This window comes from Neovison vison, chromosome 5, assembly GCF_020171115.1.
Source record: "Neovison vison isolate M4711 chromosome 5, ASM_NN_V1, whole genome shotgun sequence".
Lineage (NCBI taxonomy): Eukaryota > Metazoa > Chordata > Mammalia > Carnivora > Mustelidae > Neogale > Neogale vison.
In genome coordinates, this window is record NC_058095.1 from 36476763 (window position 1) to 36501650 (window position 24888).

At 34.8% G+C, this 24888-nt stretch overlaps 1 protein-coding gene across 3 annotated transcripts in view; it reads right to left on the reverse strand.

Annotated features, from left to right (window-relative positions):
• Window positions 1-24888, reverse strand: part of BRIP1 (BRCA1 interacting helicase 1) — a 189322-nt gene that overhangs the window by 29468 nt on the left and 134966 nt on the right. For all 3 annotated transcript variants that reach the window (XM_044248524.1, XM_044248523.1, XM_044248522.1), the window contains exons 15-16: window positions 22824-22983; window positions 21736-21857 (exon numbers count right to left, since the gene is read on the reverse strand). In XM_044248524.1, coding sequence (XP_044104459.1) covers window positions 21736-21857; window positions 22824-22983 — 282 coding nt within the window. The remainder of the gene's footprint in view (window positions 1-21735; window positions 21858-22823; window positions 22984-24888) is intronic.

Genomic DNA, 24888 nt, shown 5'->3' on the forward strand with positions numbered 1-24888 from the left:
TTATGTAAGAAATAAAAGGTATACAAATCAGAAAGGAATTAGTAAAACTATCTTTGTTTGCATACGTAGAAAACTCTATAGACTCTACCAAAACACTGTCAGCACTAATCAAATTTAGTAGAGTTGGAGGATATAAAATCAACATAAAAAAATCAGTTGTATTTCCATACACTAACAATAAACTACCCAAAAAATAAAAAAAAAAGAAAAAGGAAACTAGGAAAACAGTCTTATTTACAAGACTGTATTTACAAGACTGTTTATCCCAATACTTTGGGATAAATTAAGCAAAAGACACAAAAGATCTTTACACTTAAAACTGTAAGGCACTGGTGAAAGAAACTGAAGAAACACAAATAAATGGAAAGATCCTGTGCTTATGCACTAGAATAATTAGCATTGTTAAGATGTCCTTACTACCCAAAGTGATCTACAGATTCAATGCAATCCCCCATCAAAATCCAAGAGGCATCTTTTATAGAACTAGATGAATGATAACTGGCTGGTAACCCACATGAAAAGATGCTTAACTTTACTAGTAAATGAAGAAATGCAAATTTAATAATTCTATTGCTTTTATCTGCAGAATACTGACAAATATTTACTGAAAGTATTTATATTTTCCTACAAGTACTAATAGAATAATATGTACAAGAATATTCACTGCATCTCTGCATTGAAGACAAATAACAACCTATCAAGTGGATTAATTAAATGTTATATCAATTTATTCTGAGATAAATACTGGATTATTAAAAGAAATATTTAAACATTTTGACATGGAAATTTAACCAAAATATATTTTGTAAATGAAAATCACACCCACACAGAACCAGTATCAAATTTTTAAAAAGGACTACAATTTAGACCAATGCCAATTTTAAAAGAACCCCCCAAAAGACTTAAGACCAAAATACTGACACAAACCACAGGGGAGAGAGTTCAAAGACTATATTCTTTGAGCTTTTCCCATATCTCCCCTAAAAAACTGTCAAGTCATGCTCATACAAATTCAAGATGATCAGCTACTAACTGAACTACCTACAAAAACAAAAATCAATATTTTTTAAGAGAATAACGGAGTCCAGAATCTCTGTAATGTACCATCTACAATATCTAGTGCACAATAAAAATTACTAAAAAGTGTGATCCATAATTAAAGAAAAAAAAAAAAAAGACAGTCAACAGAAACCAATCTAGCAAGGGCCCTGCTGTTAGAATTAGCCAAGACTTTTCTTGTAGCTGTTACAGATATATTTAAATAACTTGGAAACATACAGTTTAATGCATAAACTTTAGGGAATCACAGTAGGGAAGCAGAAACTATAAAAAAAGACCCAAATGTAAATTCTACACCGGAAAAATACAGTAACTGAAATAAAAATCCATTGGATGGGTTTAACAGCATTAGGGAGAAGATGGAAGAACTGGTAAGTCTTAAAACAGATCCACAGAACCCATGAAAAACATCAACTAGATCAAAATAACTTCATGCACACCAAAAACATAGGTGTGAAAGAATCAAAGCATATGAAAGCACTCAGTGATGATCTAAACAAACTTAAAAGTTCAGAGCTAAACAGTACTAATGCATTTGAGACAATATTTACTGCCTCAAAGTCTCCATTATTACAGGACATCAAGAATCTTTTACTTTTCCAAGTGACTGAATCTACATTCATTTTTCTATCTAGGTACTAACACAAAGTACTAACACACAGAAACTGTGTTAAACTTCTTTGCTCAAAAGAAATCACAATAAATTCTGCTATCTAGTCAACTGAACTTGATGGTATAATTATATCTCTTCTCAAAGAGACTCACAGTTAATTAGAGGACATAAAACTATATTCCTATTAAAAGCAGTATCACACCAAAGGATACCACACCCAGCCTTCATCTGGTATTCATAAAAATTGTTAAATTTACATCATCCTGAAAGTGGACTACTTTTATACAAAGAGTGTATGGTATACACAATTCATAATGACCTATTTAAATATATAAGATAATGAGCTTTTTCCTGTAAAAGCTCTCCTCTAAAAAGATGCAAGCTCCAAGTAAAAGGAAATTACACATTATGATTTTATATTTTTATACACTAAGTCAATGAACAGAGTTGGTTTTTTTTGTTGTTGTTTTGGCTTGTTTTTTGAGCGAGAGAGAAAGAGAGAGAGAGAAAGAAAGAGCATGGGAGGAACAAAGGGAGAGAGAGAGAAAATCTTAAGCAGGTCTGTGCTGGGCATCCAAGAGTTCGACACCCAACCAAATGAGCCACCCAGGCACCCTAAAAGGGGTTATTTTTAGGCAGTTTTCAAGAATGCTATAGAGTCAATTATGGCTCAACAAAGCTTAAAAAACAAAAACAAAAACAAAATCAGAACCTCAATAAAAAAGAATGCTGGAGAAACATCAAAAATAGAACACTTAGGCGTGCCTGAATGGCTGAGTGGGTTAAGCCTCTGCCTTCGGCTCAGGTCATGATCTCAGGGTCCTGGGATTCAGTCCCACATCGGGCTCTCCGCTCAGTGGGGAGCCTGCTTCCCCCTCTCTCTCTCTGCCTACTTGTAATCTCTGTCAAATAAATAATTAAATCTTAAAAATATATATATATAACACAAAATGGGAGAAAGAAGCTTTTGGTAGTTTAAAGAAACACTGAATTTAGACTAATATTTACAGTTTCACTTAGTACAAAGCATCTGTGATAGGCAGTGCAAAGATGAGTTGGGGCTCCTGGGTGGCTCAGTCATTTAAGTGCCTGACTCCTAATTTTGACTCAGGTCATGATCTCAAAATAGTGAGACTGAGCCCTGTGTTGGGCTCCACCCTCAGTGGGCAGTCTGTTTGAGATTCTCTCTCTCCCTTTCTCTCTGTCCCTCCCCCTGCTCATGTTCACATGCTCTCTCTAATAAAAAAAAAAAAAAAATCTTAAAAAGTGACTTAAAAATATGTTCTGCCTAGCAAGTTTTTGTAAGGAACAAAAGAATAGGAGTACAAATGGCCATCAAGTAAATTTAAGTTTTAAAGTATTTACTTTGATTACAGTGTATAGAAGTAAGAAGAATTGAGACATGAAGACACGATATGAATTTGATGCAAAAGTAATGAGAACCTTACCTGGAAAGGCAAAGGGAATGGAAAAGAGGTCCAGGTTTTTAACACATTGTAGAGCTACAGAACACCAGTAACAAAGTAGATATAGGGCTTACCAAAGATAGAAAAGTCAAAAATGATTCGACAGGGGCGCCTGGGTGGCTCAGTGGGTTAAGCCTCTGCCTTCGGCTCAGGTCATGATCTCAGGGTCCTGGGATCAAGCCCCGCATCGGGCTCTTTGCTCGGCACGGAGCCAGCTTCTCCCTCTCTCTCTCTCTGCCTATGTCTCTGCCTACTTGTGATCTCTGTCTGTCAAATAAATAAATAAAATCTTAAAAAAAAATGATTTGACAAAATTTCCAGCCACCAGAGAGAAGCAATCTACTAATCCACCGAGAGAAAACAAGAAAAGGAGTATGTTTAAGGAAGAAGATACATTTGGCTTAATTCTTGATCATTTCTGGGGCACCTGGCTGGCTTGGCTGGTAGAGCATCCATCGGACTCTTGATCTGGGGGTCATGAGTGAAAACTCTAGAGTCAAAACACTACATATCTCCTATGAGTGATCTTAGGTAAGTCAATTCTGTTGTGGCTAATTAGAAAAGGAATGGGTAAGAAAATCTAATTAAAATAAAATTTAAAATGGTTCTCAAATACAACAACAACAATTTAACCACCTATAACAATCTGCTAGTATTGGAAGCTCACAGAAATTGACTATAATACCTAGGAACCAGTTATCTAATGTAAAAGAGTAGGCATTGCTCTTTTCATTTAGTCAACTTTTAAAGATCTCCTATGCACTATTCCTGAGGAAGAATATTTTATATTATATATAATAGTATATTTTTTGTAGTATAAGCCTGATCAAAGATATAAAGAGTTACTTTCTTGGAAAAATCCTGGAATTCAAGATAAATTAAAAAATTAGTTTTAAGAAGTTTTAAAAACTACTCAAAATCTCTTCAATACAGTCTATAATACTATGAACGTTTTTAATACTATGAACCTTTTTAAATAAAAGGACAAGTATTAGATGAGAAATCAGAAGGGTACACTCCTGACAAGTAATTTTAAAGTTGATAGGAAATAAACTACATTTTATACCCCCTCTAAATAATCTGTCAAATTTTTGTATTAACTTTATAACTAGAATACAAATGAAATAAACTTTCCTTTAAGGCTATGCTTTAAAAATATACACAATAAATAATATGGCATCATAGGAAATATTAGATAATAAATAGCATGTAAAAATTTATCATAATTTGGAGATAAATATTATAATATGTAGAGATTAAAAGAGAATATGCTTTAAAAATTCTATCCACTGGGAAAAATAAACATTTCCTACCTATCTCTCAAAATGTAAGTTGTTTTTCTATATTTTATATCCTCCATATTCCCCTCTGTATTCTATAGAATATATCCTATGTTCTATACTCTCCAATCCCCACCAAACTGTAGCATCTATCTTTTGTCAGTCACAATAGCTTAAGAGTTTTCAAGTTTTCCTACACCCTGTTTCAGACAAATACTTTGAAATGATCACTCCACCTACGGTAACAGTTGTTCTAGGATTTATTAGTTATAAATGAAGTAGAGATAATGTAGTAATTATTAGATGAAATAAACAAAATTATCTCTTCTTGCTCTTTTAGTTTTCATTAAAACGAACTAATTTTTATGTACGACAACATGAATTCAATTTCTTATAAATTCTCTACTTTTTATAATGCAAATTGTAAATAGAGCCAGTATTTTACCTAGGAAAATTTTTTTAGATGAAAAGGAAAAAAACAAAAAAATTTTGAAAGTAAATCTAAATACCAGTTAACATTAAAATATTTTTTATTATATAAAGAAACCAACTTTTAAAAATTAATAAAGAGTAAAAGTTGTCTTGGGGGAACATATTTAGTTAGGTAAAGCAAAACTAAGGGTTTAGAAAAAGAAGGAATAAAAGTATACCTCATTTTAATGACATCAGAATCTATTTCATCATACACTGAGGGATTATCAGGCACAAAAATCAATGCCCAATTTAAAATGACATAAAGCATATGTGAAAAAGCCAGTTTCTCCTGCCAGCAAATAGCCTAAATGTTAAGCAAACCAAAGACTGGAAGGGATTAGTTGAAATGTCAAAAGACAACCTTTTACTTTTACCTGCTCATCCTTATAAACACATTCTCATCCCTCAGGCATGTTTTCCAAACAAACAGTTTCAATGTGCAGCAGCAAAAGGCCCAAGGCAAGCTCTGCCATCTTGTAACTGTCAAAGAGATTAGTCTTTGATCTATTTGGGAGGTCATGTCCACATTCACATTAGCAATACAGTCTAACAACATTATACCTGTTGACCAATCTTTCTTTAGTGCCTCATGAGACAGACGTTTTATATTATGGAAGTTAACTGTGAATGCTTTTTCTGAGTTTTGACAGAAAGTAAACACCATAAACTAAGCTCAAGTGTGGTTTGGAAAAATGATCTTGTAGACCAGTTAACATTACTTTTCAAATACATTTTACAAGGCTTTCCCAAAATAGAAAGCCATATTTAATTGTATACTCTAGAAGGAGTTCAAACCACTTGGTCCCCACCCCCATAGATTAGAGTATGTGTAATTTTGGAGGGATGTGTGAACAGCAGAGAGAAATCAAACTATTTTATCAAAGGTTGCAAACTGAGGGCCCAAAGTTGTATTTTCTGTGGCCCCCTTACTGTAGCTTAAAATAATTTGAGCTATTTGCCAACCCTCAACTAGTTCGCTCATTTAAATAATCTGTTAACTCGTTTAAATAATCGGCTTGTGTTTGCAACCCATTGGTTCAGATGCTACACTGATTCACAAAACATTTTTTTTAAAGATTTTATTTATTTATTTGACAGAGATCACAAGTAGGCAGAGAGGCCGGCAGAGAGAGGGGAGAGGGAGAAGCAGGCTCCCTGCTAAGCAGAGAGCCCGACGATGCGGGGCTCAATCCCAGGACCCTGGGATCATGACTGGAGCCTAAGGCAGAGGCTTTAACCCACTGAGCCACCCAGGTGCCCCACAAAACATTTTTTTTCATAATGAGTTCAAGTTCACACAAAATGAAAAAACACTTAATATCATAGTTTCTAGACAACTAAACTTGATGCTTCTGCATCAAAAGCTAACCTGACATAAGTAGAGATAAGATCCCGAACACCAAAGATAGACAAATCAAGACTGAGGTGCTTAACAGAATTATGTAAAAATACCCATATAGCTTTCAAGCAGAAGTTATATGGTTTTGGATTCTGATTTTACTATTACATTATAATATACTTGAGATCAAACAGTAAGTTCCTTAAGTCCTTCAATAACTCAGTTTTACTGGAGACAGTATAGGTAGTACACTAGTAATGGGCACAGTATATATTAAAATAACCACAAGGATTATTATACTTATATGTCAACAAGAAATTTAACTCAGTTTTGAATATTAGATTATTTCTTCAATTTAGTCAAACCCAACAGTGTTGACCATTAGTAGCTCTGTACAAGAGTAGCCTTTTATAAGCAGCTTCTGAAGAAATAAGTGGTATGATAAATATGAGCTAGAACTATAAATGTAACTCCTCATTTTACTGCCTCATACGAAAGACAGGGGAATTTATCCCAAATCATACAAATCTGTGTTATGATTTTAGTAATAAATGCCTTTCTAAAAGCAATCAATGTAGACAAAATGTACATTTTCCCCTTATATGTAAGCTTTACAACAGAAGTTCGAGCTTTGAAACAAGACTATGAACATATACTCAGCTAAACTTATTTATTAAAAATATTTTAAAACTTTGCTTCAGAAAAATAAGCACATTTGTCTAGCAAACACTCAAGAAGAATAGTTTTATCTTTCACCAAGGTATAGAATCTAAAACATAAACATTTACAGCAAGCCAAATCTGGAAGACAGAGACTACATTAGAGACATTTACTGCTCTATATCATCACAGTATAAACACTTTTATCAGAGTATCACAATATAAATTCCAATGGTTAGAGTTCTAAACTCAGCATAAGATCTTGTATGTAAAATAATTTAGCCAGATAAAAGGAATATAGCTGGTTTTATTTCATCTGGCATATTTTCAAGATTTCTAAACACCAAGTTAACCAAATATAGTATATATATTTTCTTAAATGGGGAAAAATGGGTGTCTGCCAAGACTTAAGAAGCCAGGCTCCCTTTTAAAGTTTAAAACAAAACACACACACACACACACAGGAGATGGTTTTCAATTATTACTTACTTTTCTTGTTACATTAGGAACTGACCACAATAATCTACCAGAAATAATAATCAGGACATAGTAACAGACATAGTAACAGTAACATAATTTATTTCACATATGTTTTAAGGCTGCTTTGGGTAACATATTTCCTACAAAGAAAATCTGTATTAAACTCTGTTATAAATTGTCATTGCTGAAAAAAATAGCCTAGAAATTTCAAATATAAGAAAAAAAATACGTTTTCATCAAACCTGGCATCTCTTATTCTCAATATAGTCAACATATTTTACCTTAATTTGTTATAATAATTTAGCTACTATCCAGAATAGTTTATTGGTAACTCAGTAACATTTAAATAATCCTGAGGGTGGCCTGGGTGACTCAGTCTGTTAAGCATCTGCCTTTGGCTCAGGTCATTATCCCAGGATCCTGGGATGGAGCCCCACGTTGGCTCTCTGCTCAGGAGGCAGTCTGCTTCTCCCTCTTCTTCAGCCCCTCCCCCCGCTCATACACACTCTCTCTCTTAAGTAAATAAAATCTTAAAAAAAAAAATCCTAAATAAATGCTTTAGGTAATAATGCAAAAACATTCTGTCAGTATGGAATATTAGATCTTTGGAGTTTTTAAGAAAATAATTTATCAAGATAAGAAAATGAGTTCAGAAAAAAAAGCAGAAATTAATATTTTTCTATTAAAAGAAAAAAAAGACACTACTTTAAGACATGCTAGATACCTTAAAATTGAATATGCTTATTCTATAAAGGGCAAAGTTAAACATTTTTTTTTAAAAAGAATAGTAAGCTTTGTGGCAATTTAATTAGGCTACCCATAACAAAATATTGTCTATGTAAACCTGAAAATGCTTCAATTATCATCTCCAGATAAAGATTTATATATATAAATTGTATATATGTGTATATATATAAATATATATGTGTGTGTGTATATGTACCCACACACATATATATTCATGCTATAGTACATTTTGACAGAGGGAGGTAAAAGTACACAGCTTGGATTCAAGGCTTTGACACTAACTAGTTGTTTGACCTTGGGCAAGTCACCAGTACTCCCTCAATTTAGTTTCCTTTCTCAGTTTCTTCCTTTGTAAGTGGAAGAAAATAATTCCTGCCAACCTTACCTCACACAGATGTTGAAGAAATAAATGACAATTAGCACAAAACAGTAAAGTATCATATAGTGGAGGTAAGTGGGCTGGAGTCACTACCTATCCCATGTTTCTAAAAACCAAAGTAGGTTTGGGTGGGCTTTGCATTTTGTCATACTATATTGTTTCATGCATATGAAAACCACAGGACTGACAGAGACGATGAGGGCCATCTAGCCAATATAGGCAATCTCTTAGGCTGTTCACCTCAAATCAGGGTTTTAAACAACTGGATCAACTTCCTATGAAGGTGCTTAGAACTGATTCTATTCAATATACAGGCACATTGTTTTAGGTAACATAAAGTAAGCTTCTTCAGTTTGTGAATGCTACTTTTTTATTAATATCAGTGAAAATACATACATTGGCAGGACAAAGAACAGTATTCAGTTTTGAAACATAATTTTTGATAAATAATTTCTGCAAATGATCTTAAATTTTCTGACAAATTAGCACTTTTTAATATCCTTCATAATTTTTTCTTATCACTGTGCAACCATTAACTGTATGTGAACTATATAAAACACATTAGTGGTGTAATCTATGGAATGAGAACATGACAGGTTCTTTATTAGTCTGAATAGTATCTCATTCACATATCTGATAATCCAGAGCTTCCCTTGTTAAAGTCACATAGGAGAGCAGAATAACTATGAATAAACCCTTCTAGCAGTAACAGTAAACACAATGAAATATTATCATACATAGGAAAGCAATGTGGGGCTATAACTGGAATCCCAGGCTCTTAAAGGAATGAGCTAATATCAAGAGACTTTTTTCAAAGATTTATTTATTTATTTATTTGTGAGTGAGAATGAGAGAGGAGGGTAGGGAGAGAGAGAGTCAGCACGAGAGGCGGGGGAAGGTCAAAAGGAGAAGCAGACTCACTGAAGAACAGGGAGTCTGATGCAGAACTCGATCCTGGGACTCCAGGATCACGACAACTTGAGCTGAGTCGTGAGCTGAGGGCAGTCGTTGAACCAACTGAGCGACCCAGGCGCCCTCAAGAGACTTTTTTAAGGGGAATGAATAATGCTGCACTTAGCAAGTGGCAGAGACCTGTACATACTCTCGTATAACTCTGGAAGAAGGCAAGATCTCTCACGCAGGAGGCTTGTGGATGTTAGAAAATGCAACACTGAGCACTTTGGGGTGGGGGTGGGAGTGTTGCATAAAAGTTTGGTAGCAATGGCAGGCATAGAAAATAGAAAGTAATCACAGTCAGAGAAGGCTCAGACTCAATTTTCACATGACTCAAATTTCACATGATTCAACACTGTGACATTTAAAAACAAACATGGTCAAAAGAAAGTGTGCACATAACAAAAAGATTACATAAGTACTGAAAAATACTGAAATATATTTAAAACTATTTATTATCTCCACAGCCCAATAAATGAATTCTGATACTTTCTCCATCTAGATTTTTATTATGTCCAAATTTATCTTTTAAATAGTAAGTATATGCTTGATTTAAAAGTTATTACTTCCTATCTTTACAATATTTTTGTTAGGAATATTTGATTTAGAGCTTCTCAAATGTGAATGTGTGAGTGTGGGAATAAGACATATAGAAACATAACATTTTAAAATCTCATACTTCATTTTAGAAAGTAATGAAGACTTCTAGTTTCAGAAAGGAAAAAAGGCATTTCCTCTTTCCTTGCCTCTCAAAACCTGCCCCAAACTTAAAAGACAAATAAGAAAAACACAATCTTCATCTTCATTTAAACTAAGAGAAATCTGCAACCTCAAAACCCAATACATGAATGTGAAAAGCAGATGGACAAATGGTTTATGACGAAGCAGAGAGGTGAAAGTTCAAACCAAAGTACCCACAGAGCTACTGAAGGGAAATAAGCCAGTTTGGCCAAGAGGAGTCCAAAAAAGTTCAGGAAATGAATGTATAAGTAAAATGCTGGAGGATGTGTACTATGAAGATGAAATAGTAAACAAGAAACCGGAGGAAGATTTGAGACTTAGGAAACTGGGGATCCAACACAGAAGACAGGCAAATCAAATTCCTAGGATGACAGTAAAGGGAAATCTCAGAATTTTGACAGTTAAGTGGGCTAAAGAAAAACTTGGTCCTGATTGAAGTAGAAGGTCAAGAGGCTCAAGAAGTAATGTCTTTAGTAGTTAAAAAAAATTTTATCTGACAGGTGGATAGGATAATTGTATTGAGAGGTGCTATAAAGATTCACTGAAGGGTGACAGAAGATTAAAGATCTTTTAAAAAGGAGGGGTACCTGATGGCTCAGTTGGTTAAGTGTCTGCCTTGGGCTCAGGTCTTGATCCCAGGGTCCTGGAATAGAGCCCCACAAAGGTTTCCCAGCTCAGCAGGAAGTCTGCTTCTCCCTTTCCTTCTGTCCCTCTGTCCCCACCCCGTGTTCTCCTAATAAATAAATAAATATTTTTTTTTTTTTAAAAAAGGGGGGGATCTTTTAAAAAGGAAAAAAGAGCAGAGGGCATTATTAACGGGAAGATTAAAAGTTCAAGCAAGGAAGGAAATCATTTGACCACAGTGAACAATATTTTCACAGTCATGATTTAATATTTTTCTTGAAGATTTTATTTATTCTTTTGAGAGAGAGAGAGAGAGACAGAGACAGAGATAGCGACAGAGAGCACGACCTGGGGGGAGAGGGAGAAGGAGTCTTCCCGTTGAGCAGGAACCAGACTCGGGGCTCAATCCCAGGATTCTGGAATCATGACCTGAGCTGAAGGCAAACACTTAACTGACTGAGCCACCCAGGCACCCTGATCATGATTTGAATACTAATTATGGGTTTAATTTTTGAAATGTGATATAACTACATTAGGAAGAAAAAGAAGGAAAGGTATAGTGAGCTAAAATTTTTATCTCATACAGGAAGTAAACAGATTTAAAACTGATTAAATAAAGATAAATATGACAGTAAATACCAGATAAAATAGCTAAAAAAAAGTGAAAGTCACAGCCTCTCAGAAACAGGGGCTGGAAGTGGGGCAGAATCCAAGAAACTGTTACTATAATAAACTACGTATTCTATTTTGTATAAATTATGCCTTTGTAAAATCTTTCTTCAATTTTTTCAACTTGGTAAAAAATAATTTTAAAAAATGCAGAGGGGCGCCTGGGTAGCTCAGTTGGTTAACCCTCTGCCTTTGGCTCAGATCATGATCTCAGGGTCCTGGGATTGAGCCCCACATCAGGCTCTCTGCTCAGCAGGGAGCCTGCTTCCCCCTCTCTGCCTGCCTGTCTGCCTACTTGTGATCTCTCTCTCTCTGTCAAGTAAATAAATAAAATTAAAAAAAAAAAAAGAAAAATAATTATAGGAAAGATTGACATGTAAACACACTAAATAAACAGTGCTGTCTACTACAGTTTATGTTATCTGAGACCTTAAGGCTTTATAGCTGGAGAAATAGCAAGTAGCATACTCACCTGAGGCCCACCTACATATCTGTACCCTGTAGACTTTAAGGGGATTTGACTAAGTAAATATAAATAAAAAGGGTAAAATTCACTATAAAAAAATTCTACTCTGGGGGCACGTGGGTGGCTCAGTGGGTTAAGCCTCTGCCTTCAGCTCAGGTCATGAGGTCATGATCTCAGGGTCCTGGGATGGAGCCCCACATCCAGCTCTCTGCTCAGCAGGGAGTCTTCCTCCTCCTCTCTGCCTGCTTCTCTGCCTACTTGTGATCTCTCTGTCAAATAAATAAATAAAATCTTTAAAAAATAATTCTATCTGGAAGAGATTATGCTGAGTGAAATCAGTCAAGCAGAGAGAGTCAATTATCATATGGTTTCACTCATTTGTGGAGCATAACCAATAGCATGGAGGACAAGGGGCGTTAGAGAGTAGTAGGGAATTTGGGTAAATTGGAAGGGGAGGTGAACCATGAGAGACTATGGACTCTAAAAAACAGTCTGAAGGGTTTGAAGTGGCGGGGGGGGGGGTGGGAGGTTGGGGTACCAGGTGGTGGGTATTATAGAGGGCACAGTTTGCATGGAGCACTGGGTGTGGTGAAAAAATAATGAATAATGTTTTTCTGAAAATAAATAAATTGGGGAAAAAAAATAATTCTATCTGAAGAAAAAAACAAAGTTATTTTCAGAGAAGTTAAAAATCAATTCCACCACCTCCCTTGAGGTAGTGCTCCTGATTGTGCTCTGGGACAACAGAAGTTATATGTCAATCAACCTTATGAATCCCCAGGGTGATAATTTCACTTTTAAAGCCTTGAATCTACTATGGGAGCAAAAGTAAAATACAAAGGTCAATAAAGTTCTTATTTTTGCCTAAAACAAGATGAACACAAGAAAATAATTTTAAAAATTTTCATAAACCAAAAGTTTTTTTTTTTTAAATTAAATATCCAAAGGTTTTATTTGTAGCCATAGTTAGGCATGGCTCCCCCCCCCCCCACCACCATGGAAAGAGAATGACATGACTACTAGGAGAAAAAGAAGGAAAAAGGTTCATGAAACTTACTTAAAATTTTGTGATTTTTAAATGTTTCCTCTCCTGATCCCAAAACATTCCTTTAAGAAATATGGGAATTTTTTAAAATTTAAGAATTAAAAATACCTCAGCCATTTATTTTAGTGTTTATTTTAGTGTTATTTTAGCCATTTATTTTATGTTTGTTTCTCAGAAAGGATGAGAACAAAGGTTTGGTTATCTCAGTTTTCACTGTTCAAGGCAAATTACAAATTGTCAACCTAGATGGTATAATTAGATTTAAACTAGATTTTAATTTTATTATTTCAAGATAAACTTACAACCTACTTTAATAATACTTTAGCCAAACTATCCTTTGTTTAAAAAGCTGGGGGAAAATAATGTACTGAGGAGGAAAAAAAAGTGTTTAAGTAACAACTCATTCTAGACCTTCAGAGGTGACATGGTTTTTCTTCCATATCTGTGCTTTGGCCTAAGTGCTTCCAACAGCAAGTTGCTGGACTCCTAAATGTTGGGAGTTTAGTATTACAGCCCCTTAAGTTTATATATACAGCCATTTCCCCTGGGTAACCACATGTTATTATCCAAGCTAGATCCAGGTGGGTTTCTGTATCAGATGCTACACTATAACTAGAACTCAACCACACTCTGACCTCAGGCTCTATTCCCGGATCTGGTTTCCCACAGGATAGCTTAGAATTTCCCTTGGCTTAGAATAGTCTCAAATCTTTAAAATGGCATACAGGGTCCTAAATGATTTGGCTCCTTAATACCTCTCCCAGCCTCTATTCACATGCCATTCTCCCCAACTCACTTTCTAACTTAGTTTCTTTCAATTCCTAGAAACTGCTTATCTTCTTTCATACCTTTAGGGCCTTAGCATAGTCTACTCTCTCTGTTGAGAATATTCTTTTTTTTTTTAATTTTTTTTTTTAAGATTTTATTTATTTATCAGAGAGAGAGGGAGAGTGAGCGAGCACAGGTAGACAGAATGGCAGACAGAGGCAGAGGGAGAAGCAGGCTCCCTGCTGAGCAAGGAGCCCGATGTGGGACTCGATCCCAGGACACTGGGATCATGACCTGAGCTGAAGGCAGCTGTTTAACCAACTGAGCCAACATATAATATATTTTTATCCCCAGGGGGTCTCTGTTGAGAATATTCTTAACCATTCTGCTCACCTATATAACTCCTAGCCTTCTTTCCCATGTCAACTTAAATAGCACTTCCTCAGGAAGTCTTTCTTTACCCCCAAAGACCAGGTCAGGATCCTGTTATACATTCTCATAGTTCTTGTGACTTTTTCTTACAGCCTTTATCACAACTGTAAACAACTGTTTATTACTTCTATGTCACTCTTCCTTGCTAAACTATAAATTCCATGACACAAGGGACTATAACCTGTGTAGTGGATCACTGTGTCATCAGTCTATTAAAGTATTTGGTACTTGAGGCATTTATTCAAAAGATGGTTGTTTCATTATCCTGAATAGTCTTAAAAATCTGAATAGTCTTGTAATCTGGCCTTTGATGAGGCCAATCCACCTTATAAAATGTTTTTATGTTTCCATCTCTTTGTAGATAAGAGATGCCTCCTTCATCTATTTTAGGCAAATCAAAGTAAATGGATATCTGGATGACAGGTGAAAAGTGTTGCTCAATTTCACTTTCTCTAAGCATCTGAATACCCAGATTCAATCCCACCAAAACATTCTGTTACACATTAAGGGCCTTTACTAAATTACAGACTTCAGTAGTGTAGAGATAGCATCATGTTCATTTTTGTACCTACTATATTTAGTACAAGTTAGGCTCTTAGTAAAAGCTTATTATATGAATGAATGAATGAATAAATGCTACAATACTCAAGATCATCAACACAATAATGAAAGTGATACAAAAGGAATATATAAGTCTACTTAAAATTACTAAGAATGGTTTCTGAAATCAAGTTTGTCTTGATATACTATAGCCCCTTACATTCTGCCTTCATTTATCTACTGATGAATATACACACTGCTGTAAAAATAAGAATAATGAAAAATCAACATCATTCTCCTTAAAAAGAAATATCAGATATAAGAATTCATATATGGCTACCATCTAATAATATTTTGACACTTAAAAACACTGGCTGAATGTGGTTTAATGTGCATTCTATTTTATTAATGTTGTTATCTTCTGGGGTAAGCAAAGATAACAGCCCTTCCCTGAAATTTATAAAACATCAAGAATGCATGAGAAGACTATAAATTTATATGTATCTGTTTTAAGTCAATAACATAATTTAACATGCTTGCATTTTTCAATCATGAATGTAATTTTCCAAAATTGATTAAATAAACTCAAATAGCTCAGTACCTTCAAAGCTAAGAGAAATTTCCTAAACAACAAAAAAATAGTAGTTATTGTATGTCAATACTAAGATAACCAGATCACCCTCTATACTATATTAATAAAGAAAAATAACACAAAAAATAAAATTTATTATCTTAAGTTATTTTAATCATTTTAAGAGCACTTGTTATTGAATATTATCATCAAATTTTATGAAACCAATTATAAAAATCTAACATACCACCTGAGCATCTTTAAAGTACAAAAATTTTTAGCTATTTGCCATTTTTATGAATTTTCCACAGGGGAGTAAAGGTACAACACTCATGAAAAGAAAATATTTCTATATACTACCAAACTATGGTAGGGAATATAAATAAGATGCAATTTTAAAATCTAAATATTATACCTTATAATGTTTCATAAATTATAACCATGCCAATTTGAGATGTATATGCCTGAATTATAAAGTTGAAGGCTTTTGTAGTTTTTAGATCATACTAATTGGTCAAAGGATTTGCTTTAGATATCCATTAAATGGGAGCCTTGTTATACTGTGACTTAATTGCATTAAAAGAAAACAACTTTTAGTTATATTTTTTCACCAACATCTAATCACATAAAGGCCTTGCTTCATTTTCTTCTCTTTCAAATACTATGGTTTAGTGCACAGAAAGTTTTCTTTTTAACTATTACACGATTAAGTATGTCCTTATAGAATGATCAGAAGCATCTGGGAAAGGTGGAAGTGAAAAAAAATCCTCACCGGGAAAGTTAGCTTAATGCTTGCCCTTCAGAGTGGCCCATTATCAACATTTCATAGTGGGTTTCTTTATTTTCAGGTCCCTGAGGTGTGTGCAATAAATTATGACTTGAACTAAACAAGTCACACTTGGCTCCAAAATGAAATTTTCCTACCTCTACTTTCTAGTCCCCAAGGTGGGAAGAGGAAATCCTGGTCACAGCCAAAGAAGTCATATTTTTGGCTCTAACATACATTTTCCTGCTTCTCTAAAAGCCAAACTCTGCAATTGAGACTATAAGAGTCTTAAGTCAGTATTTTAAACTGTATTAATTTTTTACTTCCATAATCTGTGTCTCAAATTTAAGAAAAAAAACTTTTAGTATCATAAAATTAATGTCATTGCTCTTTCCCCCATTCAGATCACTTTTCTAACTCTGACACTGATCTTAACCTTCAAATATGAATTCAAATGAAACAAAAGAGAAAACAATGTAGAAATAGGTTGTTTTATTTCCAAAAGCTAGAATATTTAAGGTTTTCAATATAAATAACTTCTACTTATTTTCGTATGACAGACTAAGTATTAACATTAAAAAAGCAAACAAACTATCAAATCCTAATTTGTAGTCCAGTAATCTGAAGAACTGTTTCAGTTTTGGAAGAGCCATTTACAGAAATCTTTTAGTCCATCTCATTTTACAGAAAACAAGAGTATGGCAATATTACGTTAATAGGTTTACATTTAGTCATTAATTAAATCAACATTTTTATTTTAAAAAATCAACATTTATTGAATACCTACTACATTGCAAGGCATTATTTTAATTATAGAAACACAAAGAAATTATCCTAATCCTTGACGTACATCATGTAACACATTATAAACCATATTTATAAGCACTGAAATATGAGGAGGGGAGTATAGTAGATGCTTTAGGAAGTAATAAAGGACACTGGTAAAGAGGACTATGTAGGTAAATATAAAGCCAGTATTATTATACTTTTAGTTTGTAATTCTTTTTTTTCCTACATGATTTAAAAGGTAAATGTATAAAACAATAATTATAAATTATGTTAACAGGCATACAATGTATAAAAATTGCAATTCAGACAGTAAAATAAAAGAAGGGAAGGACAGAGATTAAGGATGTTACTTGTAATCTCCAGTAAACATTAAGAAAATAACTAAAAAATGGGGGTCAAAGGGGATCAAAATAGTACTCAATGAAAAAACAACTAGAGAGATGCCTGGGTGGCTCAGTGGGTTAAAGCCTTTGCCTTTGGCTCAGGTCATGATCTCAGGGTGCTGGGATCGAGCCCGGCACCAGGCTCTCTGCTCAGCAGAGAGTCTGCTTCCCCCCCTCTCTCTGCCTGCCTCTCTGCCTACTTGTGATCTCTGTCTGTCAAATAAATAAATAAAATCTTAAAAAAAAAAAGAAAGAAAGAAAGAAAAAACAACTAGATACAAAATAGGGTAATAATGAAGCAACTGAAGAACACAAAGCACAGAAAACAGCTGAACAGTAGAACCAAGCCCCTCCTTATCAGTAACTACTTTGTAAATAGTTCAAACTCTACAGCTGAAAGGCAGAATTTGGCTAAATGAATTAAAAAAACATGATCGAACTATACGGTGTGAACAAGAGACTCATTTCAGATACAAGGAAATTAGACCCTTATTTTATATCATTTACAAAAATTTACTCAAAATTGAACCAAATATCTAAATTTCAGAGCTCCAACTATGAAAGTTTTCGAAGAAAATGTTCAAATCTGCATGGCCTAGATTTGGCAATAGTTTCCTAAATATGACAGCAAAAGCACAGGCAAAAACAAAAAAATAAAGTGGACTTAATTATCAAACTTTTCTATTTCTATGTTAATTTACATTAATAAATTAACATATAAATAAATATAGCATATTTATAAATTTGATTTCTATTTTTCTTTTTTATTCCAAATAAATACTTTCAATAATTTATTGTATCATTTATGAATCTTAAGAAATCAGCCATAATAGTACTCTGATTTATTTCAGATATTCAGGTATTTCAGATATTGATGGCTATATTCTAGTAATTTCCAAATGATAAAAGGCCTTCCTGATTATTATAAAAATTACATACCTATACGCTTAAAAGCTTATAAACACAGTCTTTCGAATGGATGTCTTGCAAATACCCTTTAGTTATGAAAAAAAGGCAAAACTCCTTTTTAGAGTCTTGCCTCTAAGTCCTTTTCCACATTTCATAGAAAATACCCACACCTCTCCTATTGCTCCTGACTTTGGACTTAGGCATATGACATGCTTTGGGCAATAGGTTAGTAGATATGATATAAGTAGGTGTTCAGAAAGTGCTTGCTCAATCAAGCCTGCCCTCTTATATCTCTGCCAAAGTATAAAACATGGCAACATGTTCTGGCTAGTCTGCTGGTACACAAAGGATGGGATACATGCAGAGCAGAGCTGACCCAACTGGGCCAAATCTACATTGGTGAAACTATAGCACGGTGACTAAGCCCAGTAGAAATCGGCAGAGGGGCTTACTCAGGCTCAGCTCAGATCATCTACCACCCAGCTACTACTCCCCACCAACAGATATGTGATTCATAATAAATGATTATTGTTTTAATCCACTATGTTTAACAATTGTTTGTTTCACAGGAAGAGTTGATCTAGACATAAGGCAACAGGAAATATACTTCTCTTATATCTGATATTGCCAATGAAGAATTTTCCTCTTTATCTGTCCCTGCAGTTTGGGCTACTTTTGGGTCTACTCTACTCACCCGTCTCGCGAACCACAAGGGAAACTTCTTTAGAACTACCCTCCTCCTCTGCACCCAGATCTCATTGGAGCTTCTGTTGTTCTGCTGTTTTACATAACTACAGCCATTACAATTCAGATAAGCAGAACTGTGACAAGCAAGACCATTACTGAGGAATGTCAGAGCAGGTCATCTCTGAGTTTTTTCTATGATGGTATGAGAAGGTGCCTGAGAAGAACTAATTCTGAGGAAAGAGAGAATTACGATCACAACACTAGTGCAATAACAATGCCCATAATCACAGTTGCTGGGAGTGAGGGCAGAGAAAGTAGAAGGTAAATGTAATTTTTTCTTCACAAGTAACATTTTATTCAAATTTAATTTTTTTTCAAAGAATGACATAGTAAATATCTTTATTCTCACCACATTCTCTTAAAATTTCTTTTCTACTGGGGCGCCTGAGTGGCTTAGTGGGTTGAGCCTCTGCCTTCGGCTCGGGTCATGATCCCAGGGTCCTGGGATCGAGCCCCACGCGGGGTTCTCTGCTCGGCAGGGAGCCTGCTTCCCTGTCTCTCTGCCTGCCTCTCTGTCTACTTGTGATCCCTGTCTGTCAAATAAATAAATAAACTCTTAAAAAAAATTTCTTTTCTACTAAAACAAATATTATAGAAAAAGTTAAAGTCCCATTTGATAACCACTCCAATACCATTTCTTTCTCTTCTCAGGTGTAATCACTATTATGAGTTTTATGTGAATGATTCTTTTCAGGCCTTGCTATTTTGTGAGTATAATATTTAGTACAACATATTATTAGCCAATAAGCTATCTCCTCCTGTGGTCCTCAAGGACTCCTATATAGGTCCAAGAAAAAGAGAAGATATAAGCATAAATTGAAGGAGCTAGTTTTAGGGAAACTATAAATATATTTAAGACATTGGGAGAATGTGTGGTACAAAGAAGGGAAAGGGATTTTCTCCACTCTAACAAAAGAGCATTAATGCAATGATACAGGACCCAGGTAAAATGATAAGACATCAAAGAGAGACAGTAACGTCGACAATAGCAGTGCCATCAGCAGCCCTCAGCTTCAGTGGAATGTTGCAACAAAAGCCGCAAAGAAAGAAAACAATACAGTTTTCTTGAGTAGATGTCAACTATTTCATCAGTAGCTATAGTGAGAAGCAGTATTAATCATTTCAGAATAGAAGCCCTGAGCATGGTCATCAGCACTCGCAATGGGAGCCCTAGTGGCTGAAGAAAGGTAGTGGAAGCCACAAAGTCAGTGCACCCTGAAAGGATTAGATACCTCCTGAGGACTTTCAGAAACTTTGAAGAGATCTAGAGCTTAGGGAAGTGTAGGAGCTAACCAGAGAAATACTATTTATTACTGTCAATATTATATAATTCACAGTGTCTACTAAAGTATTAACAATAAATAAGATAACTATCCGGGGAAAGAATTCTTGCTTTGGTATGAGACCCTAACGGGTTGTATCCTAGGAGGAGGGATATAAATTATACTCATTCTAGTCAGCTAAATGGCCAGAAAACCTTAAGTCTTGGTCTCAGATTGCTGGCACCTTCAAATTCCAGTAGGAAATAAAAGAAAATCCTTTCTGATGGAAAATAACATCACCTTAGGCTTCAAATTATTGCTACAGATAATTTTTCAAATATGTTTAGTAAACAATTAGTGATAACAAAGCGAAACTCCTGTTTTTGGCCAAGATAGAAGAACTGGTTTGGGAATGTCCTTCCCATTGCATAAGACCATAATCTCAGAGATAAGGGAAATCCGTTAGGTGAACTCCATGATTCTCAGCTCTTTTCCTACATATAATTTCCTGACAATTGTATCTAGAACACTGAAGTACAAGCAGAGTATGGTTGTCCTGCCAAGCTGTGGTGCAAGATGTCAGATTTTGGAGCAGCTAAATCACTGAAATTAGCAGGGCAGTGTATGGTACTGAGAAAAGGGAAATAAAGAAAGAGTCCTAGAATTCTAGAATTCTCTGGGGGACCCTTGTAAGTCTATGACTAAGAGCTTTATAAAACACAAATTGCTGGGCTCCACCTCCACAGCTTCTGATTCAGTTGGTCTGGATGAAGCCTAGAAAATGTGTATTTCTATCAAGTTCCCGGGTGATATTGATTGATACTCCTGGGTTGGATCACTTTGAAAATCACTCTTGTTGAGTAAAAGATAATGTAAGTTAAAAATAAAATAAATCTGGGCACCTGGGTGGCTCAGTTTTTTTTTTTTTTTAAAGATTTTATTTATTTATTTGACAGAGAGAGATCACAAGTAGGCAGAGAGGCAGGCAGAGAGAGAGAGAGAGGAGGAAGCAGGCTCCCTGCTGAGCAGAGAGCCCGATGCGGGACTTGATCCCAGGACCCTGAGATCGTGACCTGAGCCGAAGGCAGCGGCTTAACCCACTGAGCCACCCAGGCGCCCTTGGTGGCTCAGTCATAAGCATCTGCCTTCAGCTCAGGTCTTGATCCCAGGGTCTTGTGATTGACCCCCACGTCAGGTTCCCTGCTCAGCAGGAAGCCTGCTACTCCCTCTCCCACTCCCCCTACTTGTGTTCCCTCTCACACTGTGTCTCTCTCTGTCAAATAAATAAAATCTTTTAAAAAAAGATTAAAAATAAATCAAATGATAAATCACTAAAGGTTTAAAAAAAATAAAATAAATCCATGTCTACTAAACCTTTCTCACTCATTCTGAGTCACCAGAGCATTAAAATATCTGAGGATACAAAAAAAAAATACAATTAACTTTACATAATATTCAAGAACTTCAGCACCTGAAACTAATATTACACTGTACATTAACTAAATGGAACTTAAATAACAACTTAAAATCAACAATTTCTGTGATACACAAAACTTAAGGTTTGCTGGCCTACCTGTAGATCTTTCACGTTTGGAAAAGGAATCCCTATTGTTATGACAGCACGGGCATTGTCATCTGAGAAATCCAGACCCTCGCTCACTTTACCACGACAAACTGCTACCAAGAGGGCTCCATCTTAAGCAACAAAAAATAAAGTTTTAAAAAGCACACCCCAAATTCCCCAAAGCTGCTTATTGTTGTCATTTTGAAAAGATCTAATTAAGTAATAATAGCAACTTTAAAAGAATCAAATAAAAAATCATGATGAGATAAAGTTTTAAAATGGACACAAAATTACATTTCTGGTACCAAATAAATCTACAAACACAGACACAGAAAAGCCACATCAGAGTGTTATTAACTTGTAGATGAACTAAGCAATCAGGCATTGTTTTATCTTTAAAATAGTGAAATTGCAATCACTACTTTTACCACGAGAATATAAAGTTTTCAGAATGATTTAAAGAATTCTAGTTTGTACTATATATCACATTGAATATAATATTATATTGGAAAACATTTAAAACCTAAAGAACATTGTGTATAATATCATCACGCTAACAATATTGACAATTATGTTGTAGCATCTTTAAGATGGTACACTGTTCATAAGTTATTACTATTAGCTCTTCCTGTCAAACTTTCTTATGGACATTTGCTAAATTTGAAATGGAGCCTTCAGCTGTGTTTTGAAATCTCAAATTCATCTTATGTAATAGAATGTAAGTATAAAGTACATTTACTTGCATCAAAGTGTAGGGTTCATCTGGCTAGTAAGAAAGATATTTATGCATTCTCTGTCCACCCTCTTTCACAAAACATTTTAGGTAGTCTAAGGAAGACTATACTAAATGTCTTCTTTACCTAAATATACGCTGTTTCTTAAAGTTGAACTGGCATCTCCAAATGAAAATATTCATAGGAGAACAGCTCCAAATAACAGAATCTTTTCACCTTATTTTCTTCTCAACCAGATTATAAAGTATAATTTTTCTATTAAGTGCAATTCATAAAAAAAATAATATAAAATTCTGACAGCATCAACTTCTTACTTTATGATAAAAATACTGTTTCATTGACCATCAAATAATTTCCATTTACCTTTCTCGCCTTTGTACTTGATTGCATCATAGTACACCTGCAGTAATTCATCAAAATCAGTTTTTTCTCCTCCCTGAGGTTCTACAATGACTGTCTTCACCAACTCTAGATTATGCCATAAACCAGTGTGGAGCCAACGTTCTTTTAACTTTTCTAATAACTGAAAAGGAGAAAGAAAAAAATGAACTTGTTTTGTGTCAAAATGAACAAACTTACCTTGGTTTGTTGAAAGAGAATGTGACAACAATGTGACTATGGCAAGCAAATTAACCTTTCTTCATTTTACTTTTCTCATCTATAAAATGAGAAAAACAAGAATATGTCATAGAGTCGTTATTGGGTTAAATTCATTAACTAATTTAGATAGCTCTGAATGATGATGCCTGGCAGATAGTAAGAGCTCCGTAAAAGTTAACTGCCACCATTTCTATTACTACTAAATTACTGCTGCTGTTGCTGCTTTTGCTACTACTTCTATGATTGCTATCTTGGGATTTCAAAAGCAGAAAAAAAAGACTTCTGTCGAAGTTGATAAATTTTATCTCTTTTTTTTTTTTTAAGATTTTATTTATTTATTTTACAGAGAGAGTGAGCACAGCACAGGCAGACAGAATGGCAGGCAGAGGCAGAGGGAGAAGCAGTCTCCCTGCTGAGCAAGGAGCCCGATGTGGGACTCAGTCCCAGGAGGCTGGGATCATGACCCGAGCCGAAGGCAGCTGCTTAACCAACTGAGCCACCCAGGCGTCCCTTAAGTTATCTCTTTAAACCCAAAGTGAAATTCCTTAATATCCCCACCTAAAGCTTCCTTACTTTTTTTTTTTTTTTTTTTGAAGGGGGCTCCATGCCCAGAGAGGAACCCAATGCAGGGCTTGAACTCACAACCCTGAGATCAAGACCTGAGCTGAGATCAAAAGTCAGACACCTAACAGACTGACCACCTAGGAACTTCAACTAAAGATTCTTTAGTGAAGATTCTTTAAGATTATTTTACCTAGTCCATAGGTAGTTATGCCATTTAAAAATTTGATCATCACCAATTAAACAGAATCCAATAAATATATAAACAGACTCAGGTAGCTAACAAGTAGAAAATATACAAGCACAAGAGCACATTTATAAAGATAACCATGTGCTATATTATAAAACAATTTCCAATAAATTTCAAAGAATATCAGATTAACCACAGAGTCTAATAACAATGTAACTTTAGATTAAAAAACAATATAGAGTTAGTGGGGTAAAAAAAAAAAAAAACCCAGCAAACAAACTGAACACTGATTATATTCTTAAAGAACACATGGGTTATATGTCAACTAATCTCAATAAAGCTAGAAAAGACAAACACCATATAGTTAAAAGAGAAAAAACAGAGAATTCAGGAAACCTTCAGATATTAATGATAAGAAAAACAGCCACAATTCAAAATATGGGATTCAGTAAAGGCAATAGTTAGATATATACTTATAGTTTAAGATGTATTTGTTTTAAAAACATGAAATTAAATGAAACATTCTTTTTTATTTTTATTTTTTTAATAAACATATAATGTATTTTTAGCCCCAGGGGTACAGGTCTGTGAATCGCCAGGTTTACACACTTCACAGCCCTCACCTCAGCACACCCGCCCCCCAATGTCCATACCCCACCACCCTCTCCTGACACCCCTCCCGATAGCAACCCTCAGTTTATTCTGTGAGATTAAGAGTCTCTTATGGTTTGTCTCCCTCCCAATCCCATCTTGTTTCATTTATTCTTTTCCTACCCCCCAAACCTCCCACATTGCATCTCCACTTCCTCATATCAGGGAGATCATATGACAGTTGTCTTTCTCCAATTGACTTATTTCGTTGTCTTTCTCCAATTGACTTATTTCGCTAAGGATAATACCCTCTAGTTCCATCCACATCATTGCAAATGGCAAGATTTCATTTCTTTTGATGGCTGCATAGTATTCCATTGTATGTATGCATACACACACACACTACATTGAAGCATTCTTTTTTTTTTTTAAAGATTTTATTTATTTATTTGACAGACAGAGATCACAAGGAGGCAGAGAGACAGG